Genomic DNA, 11608 nt, shown 5'->3' on the forward strand with positions numbered 1-11608 from the left:
AATTTGGTCGTCCCTAGATTTGGTTGTCCCTAGACATGGACGTTTCTGATTTTCAGCGATAATTGAAACCAAGGACGTCCATCTCAGAAACGACCAAATGCAAGCCATTTGGTCGTGGGAGGAGCCAGCATTTGTAGTTCACTGGTCCTCCTGACATGCCAGGACACCAACCGGGCACCCTAGTGGGCACTACAGTGGACTTCATAAATTGCTCCCAGGTACACAGCTCCCTTACCTTGTGTGCTGAGCCCCCCCAAAAACCACTACCCACAACTGTGCACCACTACCATAGCCCTTATGGGTGAAGGGGGGCACCTACATGTGGGTACAGTGGGTTTCTGGTGGGTTTTGGAGGGCTCGCTGTTTCCTCCACAAACGTAACAGGTAGGGGGGGTGATGGGGCTGGGTCCGCCTGTCTGAAGTGCACTGCACCCACTAAAACTGCTCCAGAGACCTGCATATTGCTGTCACGGAGCTGAGAATGACATCTGAGGCTGATATGTGAGGCTGGCACAAAATATATTTAAAGATGTTTTTTGAGAGTGGGAGGGGGTTAGTGACCACTGGGGGAGTAATGGGAGGTCATCCTGGATTCTCTCCGGTGGTCATCTGGTCATTTCGGGCACCTTTTTGTGCCTTAGTCGTAAGAAAAACAGGTCCAGGTGAAAACGTCCAAGTGCTTGTCAGGGACGTCCTTCTTTTTTTCGATTATAGGTCAAGGACGTCCAAGTGTTAGGCACGCCCAAGTCCCGCCTTCGCTACACCTCCGACATGCCCCCTTGAACTTTGGCCGTCCCTACGACGGAGTGCAGTTGGGGACGTCCAAAATCGGCTTTCGATTATACCGATTTGGACGTTTCTGTGAGGATGTCCATTTTCCGATTTGTGTCAAAAAATGGACGTCCTTCTCTTTTGAAAATGAGCCCAATTGTGTAATCAGAGAGTTAACCCCTAATAAGCAACCATTCATTTGGTCATGGAAAAATATTGCAATACACAGATCATGCTTCCAGGGACCTAAATTCTCCTCCCTACCCCCTCCCCCTACTTCAACCATCCGACCCCCAGCCCTGATTTCAATCACCATCCCCCTTCCCCAACGCCATCCATTCCCCCAATCCACCCCAACCACCAAACAGACATCCACAAAGACCCCTGAATGGGAAATCAAGGAAATAAACCCAGACTCAAAACATGTTACCCAGAACCAACTCCCTTCACACACTCAACCACCTCCCTCCCACATAACCACATCCTTTACCTCTCAACATATATCCATCCTAAAAAGAGAAGAAGAAAAAAAAGGAGGGGGAGGGAGAAAAGAAGAAAAGGAAAAAGGGTAAGGAAAAAGTAAAACATAGCGTTGCAGAACCATTTCAGCTATTTATTTATTTGTTACATTTGTATCCCACATTTTCCCACCTATGTGCAGGCTCAATGTGGCTGACATAGTACTGTAGAGGCGATCAGAGTCACACAGATTGATAGATTTTCTTCTTCTTTAGAGAAACCCGTTGCTGTTGCTAGAATTTCCCCTTGAGGGTCGGGGCTACCAACGTTTTAGGCAGCGGCGAATTCACAACACCAGTGTCTAACAAAATCTTCCAAGCCTCTTCCAAACGACAAGGTTTGAATGTTTTCCCTTGAATGGTGAAAGATAGAGGAAACAGGAAAGACCACTGATATATAATTTTTTTCCTTGGTTAAAACATCCAGAACCGGTCGCATCATTCTTCACTGAGCCAGTGTAAACGGAGACAGGTCTTGAAAAACAGTTACCTTAGTCTCGTTAAACTACAGGGAGGAGACCTGTCAAGCTCTTTGGAGGAGACGCTCTTTGTCTGCAAACTAAGCAAATCGCAGAACTAGGTCCCTGGGCTGGTTACCAACTGGCTTTCCTAACGCCCGGTGCACTCTTTCCAGAGCAATGGTTTCCGCCCCTTCCCCTTCTCCCAGCAGTTGGACACAGAGTAGGCGGATAATGGTAGTAATGTTCTCTGCATCTCCAGACTCAGGGATACCTCAAAACCTCAAATTCTTCCAGCACCCCTGATTCTCCAAGTCATCCAGTTTGTAATGTAACTCGTCTAATAGCCACCCGACCCGGGAATCAGATTGGGTTAGTTGCTCAGTGTGTTCCATGACATGTGCTTCCAGTTCCTCCACTCGCCTGCCCCCCCCCCCCCCCCAGCTCTTTAAGGTCTACACTAAGGACATCCATTCTCTCCACATTTCTTATTTGGAGGCTTTAATTTCCGCGTGAATGTCCACCAAGCATTGCTGAAGGGATTTAGAGGAGATACACTTGGTTTGAGCGCATGCATCAGCAACTGATACAGCTGAATCAGACTCCGAGGGAGAAGGGGGAACTGGCGAGGCATGGCGCTGAGCGGCCTTACCAGCGTGGCGTGCAGAATGGTGCTCAGGGTCTTTACGCCCAGAAGAAGGAATCGTGCTCATAATCACAAGTAAGCCCCAAGGTAATAAGTAGCTGAATAATGGTTCACAGTACATGGACGATGCCGAGGGATGCTCAGTTAAATCAGGGAAGTGAAGGAGTTCAACCTAGGCAGCCATTCGAAGCCCTGACATCACTTCCTCCGCTCTGCCTATGAGGATTTTAACCCTCCTCTGTCTCCCAGCCCTTCAGCCTTGCACTGGCACCTATTTTAGAAAAGTCTACTCCCCCTGTAAAAAACCTGCCTACACCTCTGGAAGACAGAGAATCTCAGCCAAAGGAAGCCATGGTAGCCTGTGAGGTCATAATCTTTTCTGACTATGAGAGAGTCACAAAGAAGAATGCCCTGGAAATAGCCAGGTTAAGTTAAACACTTATTATGTACTGTTCTGAAAGGGTTTAAGTGCCTTTCAAAGTAAGACTGCAAAAGTGCAGTGGTTTTGATTTGTCTATCAAAGGAGAATGGAGACTCTACAGTCTGACCCTCTATTATTGGAAAAGGAGGGATAAAAAAAAAAGGTTATTTGTTACTTAGTTATAGTCCTTGTTAGAAATAAAAGGTTTATTTATAGTAAAGCTGCAGAAGGGCGCTGTTCAAAAAGAATGTCAGTTAGAGGGGAAAGACTAATAGTCTAATTGTGTCTTATGAAAGAAGTTAGAAAAGATAACAGGGCTTGTTCAAGCTGTTTGTGAAAATACTTGTTAGAAATTTGTACTGGAGGCTCCTAAAGGAACAAGCAAACTTGTCTGTACTAAAGAGAAGAGGGCTTGTCTGAAAGGGGGAGGGGCAGAAGAAACTCATGGAGTTTCTGCAATCAGTATGTAAGGGACTGCAGCACTGATCCAGGAAAGTAAGAAAGCTCCTGTCTGACAGGCTGATGCTCAAAACTTGCCAGGCTTGAAACCAGAAACGTAGTCAGGTTCTGATGCCAGGGGGAGCGGAGAGGCATGTGCACACTGTGTAGGTGCAACAGACCGCCTGAAAAATAGGCGCCGGTGCCATCCAAAGTCTGTTTGGGGGAGCAGTCGCTCTCCTTGCGCCCCACCTAGTTATTACGCTACTGCTTGTAACATCTTGTTTAGACCAGTTTTAGCCTGTTTTGCACGTACGTTATCATGCAACTAATGCACAAAGTTTTTCAGCATTGCTTTTACCATTCACGGAAGCAGCAACCAATAATGCAATGCAAATGTATTAAATGAGCTGGAGATCTATAATAGGTTATTTTAAGAAAATATTACAGTCTTCCATTCCCATTTGATCAGTGGGAGTACTTTTGGATTGCTTTGAGGTTTTTGTGCTGCAGACAGGGGTGGTTGTCACTTAGAGTTCTGTTTACTAAGGCACACTAGCGTTTTTAGCATGCGCTAATGCTAGAGACATCCATATATTCCTATGGGTGTACCTAGAGTTAGCGCACGCTAATTTTTAGCACATGTTAAAAATGCTAGAATGCCTATAGCAAGGCTTAGTAAACTGGGTCCTTAATTAGGAAGGCAGGCTGGACGAGATCTAATTTACCCTCCTTTTGGGCTTGGCACAATAGATTCTATGCTTTGATATTATTGGAAAGAAATAGGGTTAGGATGTCTCCTAAACGTAAAAAGGCATTTATTGCTCTGATCTGCAAGTGCACTTCCAGCACCTCATAAGAACACAGACCTTCCAACAACAGCTCCTTTGTTGGGTGTTGAATTTGTTGTAAGCTGGGAAGGAGGTTTCGGGTGGGGGAGGGTGCTATATTTAAAATGACAATGACTGCTACATGCTGTTTTCGTTTATTCTTGTATTGTCACAGCTGGGGGGGGGGGGGGGGGGGGGAAGGGGGTCGGTTTCACCCTTTGACGCCATGCTGGATCCTGTCTTATTAAACCTCCTTGTGCTAGAACATAACCCTAGGGATCAGACAGCCAAACAAGAGAGACCATCAGAATGCCCCGCTAGGGTTCAGGTGCTGCCATTTTTCAAAATGGCTGCACCCAAGGCAGGAGCTTTATTATTATTCGCTTAATTAGCTTACATTAGGGGGAAAACCAAGAAAAAAATACAAAGAATACACCAGAGGAAGAAGGTAAGAAAACAGGATAAACAAAAGGAAAAGCAGGAACTAGTGTATATCATTTCTGCCTCCTGATCTAAAAGGTGGATTGGGGGCAGGAAAGAAGGTAATGCTCACAGTCCTTTTGTGGCCACAAGGCATTTTTTGAGGAAGGGGAAAGTGGGTTTTGGGGCCCACTTGGGCCACTAGGGATTTGTTTGGGAAAGGGGGGGGGTAAGGCTTAGGACCCACCTGGGTCACCAAAGACCTTCTGTGACCAGAATTATCTAAGGTGAATGCTGTACTTCACCTCAGATGACTCTTCAGCTTCACGCCTGAATCTTTTTACTACAGATCAGGGTAGTAGTAAAGATTTGTTACTAAGATATCAATTTTAAAGACACACACAATTTATATTTTTTTTACCTTATGAGCAAGTACTGGATGTGGCAGAGGAAAAGCCCTGCTTGACAGAGAATAGCCCCATGATGAGGACCAGGGTGTGGGGAATGGAGGTACTACTACTACTACTACTTAACATTTCTAGAGCGCTACTAGGGTTACGCAGTGCTGTACAATTTAACATGGAAGGACAGTCCCTGCTCAAGGAGCTTACAATCTAAAAGACAGGTGTAGAGTCCGTCTGATAGGGAATACTATATTTCACGAAAGGTTAGGTGCCGAAAGCAGCATTGAAGAGGTGAGTTTTAAGCAGAGATTTGAAAATGGGAAGGGAGGGGGCTTGGCGTAGGGGTTGAGGAAGATTGTTCCAGGCAAAGGGTGAGGCAAGGCAGAATGAGTGGAGCATGGAGTTGGCAGAGGTGGAGAAGGGAACTGAAAGGAGGGATTTGTCCTGTGAGCGGAGGTTACGGGCGGGGATAGAGAGGGTAGAGAGGTAGTGAGGAGCCGCAGACCGGGTGCATTTGTAGGTAAGGAGGAGAATCTTGAATTGTATGCGGTATCTGATCGGAAAGCCAGTGAAGTGACTTGAGGAGAGGGGTGATGTGAGTATATCGGTTCTGGCGGAATATAAGACGTGCAGCAGCGTTCTGAACGGATTGAAGGGGGGATAGATGGCTAAGTGGGAGGCCGGTGAGGAGTAAGTTGAAGTAGTCGAGGCGAGAGGTAATGAGAGCGTGGACGAGAGTTTGTGTGGTGTGCTCAGATAGGAAAGGGCGAATTTTGCTGATGTCGAAGAGGAAGAAGCGACAGGTAGGCAGATGCCAGACCCGAGCTGGTGCACAGGGAGGAGGGAGATGCCAGACCCGGGCGTATGGAGTGGGGGGGGGGGGGCAGAGATGGAGGTAGGGTGGGAAGTTGAGGGAAGGTAGAGAGAGAGATCTGGAGTACAGGGAGAAGGAAGAGAGGGGGCAGATGCTGGACTTGGGGGAGGAGCACAGTGAAGAGAGAGACAGAGACTGGACTGAAGAAGAGACACTGGCCCAACTGGAGAGATAAAGAGATGCCAGACTACAGAAGGTGGTTGGGTGGGGTCGTGGGGTTGGGGAGGGGCAGGGAGTCATGGGGGGCAGGAGGAAGGGAAGAGAGAGGAGAGAAGCCAGGGACAGGGACACAATAGATGCTGGCTCTAGAAGGAGCTAGGAACAGGGACACAGACACAGAGGGGAAACCCTGGACAGGACAGATAGAGACAACTAAGAAAGATGGATAGTGGACATAGAGAAGAAATGTCAAAAAGACAAAAGAAGAAAAAGAACACCACCGAGAGGGGTAGAGGTGCGCTAGTTTCCTACATTAAAGGATGCAGAAGCAAGGAGTAGGAAAGGTAGGTTCTTCTCAAAAACCGGAGGAGCGCGGAAACACAGCTGTGTTGAGTCGTTTCTGATTTTCTTGCAATAAAGAATTGATTTTCACCAGATGTCTCCTCCGGTCTTTGAGAAGAGCCTACCCTTCCTACTCCTTCCTTCTGCAAAAAGACAAAAGAACCTGGAAACAGTTAAGAAAAAAACAAAAGAGAGATACTAGAACCAAAGCAACACTCAAGAGAACAAAGGTAGGAAAAAAAGTATTTTTGGAATTTATTAATTGTAATATGTCAGCTTTAGGAAATGTGCATCCTTCCCTCCCCCCTTCGGTCCCCACTCCCTTGGGAGAGATATAGAGGGGCATAATCGAAAGGGGTGCCCAAGTTTTCCTGAGGACGTCCTAGCGAAGGGGCAGGGAAACCTGTATTATCGAAAAAAGATGGGCGTCCATCTTTCGTTTCGATAATACGGTCGGGGATGCCCAAATCGCGAAATTTAGGTCGACCTTAGAGATAGTCGTTCCCAATTTTCGCCAATAATGGAAACCATTTCGCCCATCTCAGAAATGACCAAATGGCTTGAAGAGCCAGCATTCATAGTGCACTGGTCCCCCCTGACATGCCAGGACACCAACTGGGCACCCTAAGGGGCACTGCAGTGGACTTCAGAAATTGCTCCCGGGTGCATAGCTCCCTTACCTTGTGTGCTGAGCCGCCCAACCCCCCCCCCCCCCCCAAAAAAAAACCCCACTACCCACAACTGTAAACCACAACCATAGCCCTAAGGGGTGAAGGGGGGCACCTACATGTGGGTACAGTGGGTTTCTGGTGGGTTTTGAAGGGCTCACATTTACCACCACAAGTGTAACAGGTAGAGGGGGGCACACAACTTTGGAACTCACTACCCAAAGACCTGAAACTCACAGAAAACTACCTACAATTCAGAAGAATCCTGAAAACACATCTTTTCAAGAAGTCTTTCCCTCCTGGATTTGCCTAATCCCACACCACCTTATCATGAAAAAGTTCAGAAATGGAAAACAATAATATTAACCTCTCTCACAATATGCTAATATATCAACCTAAGTGTTTATTGTACTTCTGTATTATGTACTAGACTTCTACAAATCTAAATTTTGTAACCGCCTTTTTAGTATTTTTTCACGGAGAGAGTGGTGGATACTTGGAATGCCCTCCCCCCCGGGAGGTGGTGGAGATGAAAACGGTAACAGAATTCAAAAATGCATGGGATAAACATAAAGCAATCCTGTTCAGAAGGAATGGATCCTCAGAAACTTAGCGGAGATTGGGTGGCAGCATCGGTGGTTGGGAGGCGGGGCTAGTACTGGGCAGACTTCTATGGTCTGTGCCCTGAAAATGGTAGATAGAAATCAAGGTCAGGTATACATATAAAGTAGCGCATGTGAGTTTATCTGTTGAGCAGACTGGATGGACTATACAGGTCTTTTTCTGCCATCACCTATTATGTAAGCCACATTGAACCTGCCATACGGTGGGAAAATGTGGGATACAAATGCAATAAATAAATAAATGTAATTCTTCTTGAGCTACTACTGAAAAAGATATGCGCTAAACAAAAAAAAAATTAATGCATACATGACTAGAATACCAGCATTCACAGTACACTTGTTCTTGCTGCCAGCTAGGGGCTGCGTTACAGAATTACCCCGTATGTGGGTAGAACAGTGTGTTATATGCTCAATTATGCTGTTATAAAATTGCTCAGTGTATACAGTACAGGTATAAGAAGCAGAAACAGAAGTCATGGCATGTATCTGTTACATAAATGCAAGCACTGTGGATCTTAAGGCCAGTATAAGCACTTAAGCACCTATCTTAATGCCACATACAGGGGTGAATTCTATATAAGGCACTGAAAAAAGCGCAATTCTATAAGCTGCGCTTAAAGTTAGGTACGGAGGAGTGGCCTAGTGGTTAGGGTGGTGGACTTTGGTCCTGGGGAACTGAGTTTGATTCCCACTTCAGGCACAGGCAGCTCCTTGTGACTCTGGGCAAGTCACTTAAACCTCCATTGCCCCATGTAAGCCACATTGAGCCTGCCATGAGTGGGAAAGCGCGGGGTACAAATGTAACAAAAAAAAAAAGAGCACTTAAGCCTGGGACTCATGCTTAACTCTAGACGCAGCTATTTGCACCAACTGAAACATGGTGCAAATGTATACGCCTAAATTAGGCACTTATCCCCCCGTATTCTATAACAACATGCATAAATGCTAGGAACGTCCCCGTTCCACCCACGACCCTCCCGTTGCCACACCCCACTTTTACTCACGTGTAAAATTTAGGCGTCCATCCCGTGCCTAAATTTATGTGCATAAGTTCCAATTAAATCTAATTAAATCAGTGCCAATAATTGCTTGTTAAAAAGCCAATTATTGGCACTGATTACCTCGTTATTCAATTAAATTGCCCATGGAAATTAGGCATGCACCCAAATTTAGGCACACAATTTTTGGCGACTTTTATAGAATTAGGGGGACAGAGCTGGTGTAAAAATGTGTGCCTACTTATCTTGGAGTATCTGGATCTGTGGATGGTCTACATGCTGGCTATACTCTACACTGGATGAGAAGATAAGTGAAGGATAATGTGTGCCCAGCATGTTAGAAGCCGTTTAAACATAGTAGATGACGGCAGAAAAAGACCTGCACAGTCCATCCAGTCTGCCCAAGAAGATAAATTCATATGTGCTACTTTTTTTTATTTGTACTGTCCTCTTCAGTGCACAGACCGTATAAGTCTGGCCAGCCCTATCCCCGCCTCCCAACCACCAGCTCTGGCACAGACCCTATAAATCTGCCCAGCACTATCCCCGCCTCCCAACTACCAGTCCTGCCTCCCACCACCAGCTCTGGCACAGACCGTATAATAAGTCTGCCCAGCACTATCCCCGCAGCCCAACCACCAGCCCCGGCACAGACCTAGTTTAAATGGTGACTGTATTTTTGATTTCCTGTGTGATACGCATGTGTTTTGATTCTTTGCTGAATGTTTGGAAGCACTTTGAGCACTCTGTAGAAGTGGAGTTTTTTTTCAGTCCTGTGATGGTGAGCCGTGCCTATACCTTATAACTTTGGTTGGCTGGGTGGCTATACTGAGGCTTTTTTCTCCACTTTGCTGTGACTGCCTAAGTGCTCTTCTCTTCTACTGTATCTGCGCATGGGTTATCAAAATACAACATAGATTGTGTCTACTGTTTATACACCAAGAGCATAATGAATAATGACCAGGACTGGTACCCATAATTCAAAAAATGATAGAATAAAACAAACAACAACAAAATCCATCCATATGTGTAAGTACGGTAAGTATGCAGTTTATATCTATCTACCTTTGTCTGTAGTGTAGATATAAAAGTATACATAGATACACCATTCTCTGCTTTTAGCATCACTTAAAATTGATGGATAAATATATTAGTTGAAATATGGTGTATTTTCAAACAAAACAGATATGGGATGGATTGCTGGTTTGCACTGATCTGATTATAGAGCACATTTATGACTGTAGTTTTTCAGAAAGCAAAGATGAGCAGCGCACGTGTGCTCTGCAGTATAGCAGGGTTTAGAAATGACCCTGAAAAGTGCAGCTGCACGCCAAGGCTGGATGCTGTTACCACTACTAGACGGCTACGGCATCATAATGCCGTTCGGCAGTACTTCTCAATCTTTTAGTCACCCTGTTACCTGTACACCCAGAAACCAACGAAAGCTTAGACGAAAACATTTTTTTCCTGCTCTAAAATTAAAATACATGATGTAATTTATCCTAGGACACTTCCATAGACCTCGTCGTCCTGGCGAGGAATTGAGCCGCCCGGTACTAGTTGGAGACTGTCGGAACAGCCGGTTCTTCCACTATTGCATCAGGAAGAGCGCAACTGAGCACCCCTCCCCACTCGAGCACATTCAAGGACAGACAGGACAAAGGGAGAAGAAAAAAGCAGGGAGACACGCACACACACACACAGGGGAAAAGGGAAGAGCGGACGCTCGCAGTTACTTACCTGCTGTGTTGTCCGAGTTCGCCCGGCCGCGAGCCACCAGAGAGACAAGCAGCAGGAGCAGCGGTGCGCTGTGTGACAGACACATGCTAATGCTAAGATGGGGAGCGTGCGAGCGCCTAGCTGCACCTCCAGGAGCACCCAGCCGGCTTGCTGGCCGCGTGCGCTCTGCACCGGCTTCCTGTGTGACTCAGTAGCTACGCGGCCACTACCTCAGGCCTCCTGCGGCACACAAAGCCTCGCGTGCTACCTAACTGACGTCAATCAGGCTGCTGCGTCCCATCAATAATTCAAGGACTGCAGCCTCTTCTCGTGCCCTGCGCCCGCGTAGGTGAAGTTCAGAGGGGGGCAGAAACCTTTGCTCTGCGTGAATGAGTTTATTGTGTTTTAGGTGTTCATATTCAAGTGAAATTACTGCTTAATACATTTTATCCCTGCTGCCTAGTGGATAAACCTTACTTATTTAAGTAAGGGATTATTTTCATGGTTTCCCAATGTCAAACATTCTTAGAAGCGTATACAAAGGTTTGCTCTTTTAGATTTATGGACAATTTTGTACAGTATGTAGAGTACTGAAATTTTCCTGGAGATAGTGTGAAAGGAAGGATTAAGCATGTAACCTCTGTGCCTTTTCTTGTCTGTAAATTGGCAATAAATACTGCCGTGTACTTTCTCCAGGGGGCAATTTCTCCAAATGGGTTACTTTTGCCATAATATTACTACTACTACTACTACTACTTAACATTTCTAGAGCACTACTAGGGTTACGCAGCGCTGTACAAATTAACAATTAAGGACGGTCCCTGCTCAGAAGAGCTTACAGTTTAAAGGACGAAATGTCAAGTTGGGGTAGTTAAGATTTCCTGAGAAGAGGTGTAGTGATTAGGTGCCGAAGGCGACATTGAAGAGGTGGGCTTTGAGCATTGATTTGAAGATGGGTAGGGAGGGGGCACGGCGTATGGGCTCAGGGAGTTTGTTCCAGGCATGGGGTGAGGCGAGACAGAAAGGGCGGAGCCTGGAGTTGGAGGTGGTGGAAAAGGGTACTGAAAGGAGGGATTTGTCTTGAGAGCGGAGGTTATTATGGAAATAATGAACTCACTGCTAAGCCAGGGCATGTAGAGGATGATATCAGTCTCTCAAATTTATTGCTAACGCTCATCCTTAAAACTTGCATTGTGCAAAAGAGCTTCCCTCTGGAGTTCCTAAGATGTACCCCATTAGAACAGTGTTTTTCAACCAGTGTGCCACAGCTGGTTCCCAGGTGTGCTGCAGCCAGAAGCAGACTGACTGTTCAAGCAACT

At 46.1% G+C, this 11608-nt stretch overlaps 1 protein-coding gene across 1 annotated transcript in view; it reads right to left on the bottom strand.

The window, feature by feature from the left end:
• Positions 1-10517, bottom strand: part of EMB (embigin) — a 125569-nt gene extending 115052 nt beyond the window's left edge. Inside the window, exon 1 of the mRNA XM_030192220.1 lies at positions 10311-10517. Within this exon, the coding sequence (XP_030048080.1) occupies positions 10311-10395 (85 nt within the window). The 5' untranslated portion in view covers positions 10396-10517. The remainder of the gene's footprint in view (positions 1-10310) is intronic.
• Between the last annotated feature and the right edge of the window lie 1091 nt (positions 10518-11608).

Source organism: Microcaecilia unicolor, chromosome 2, assembly GCF_901765095.1.
Source record: "Microcaecilia unicolor chromosome 2, aMicUni1.1, whole genome shotgun sequence".
NCBI lineage: Eukaryota > Metazoa > Chordata > Amphibia > Gymnophiona > Siphonopidae > Microcaecilia > Microcaecilia unicolor.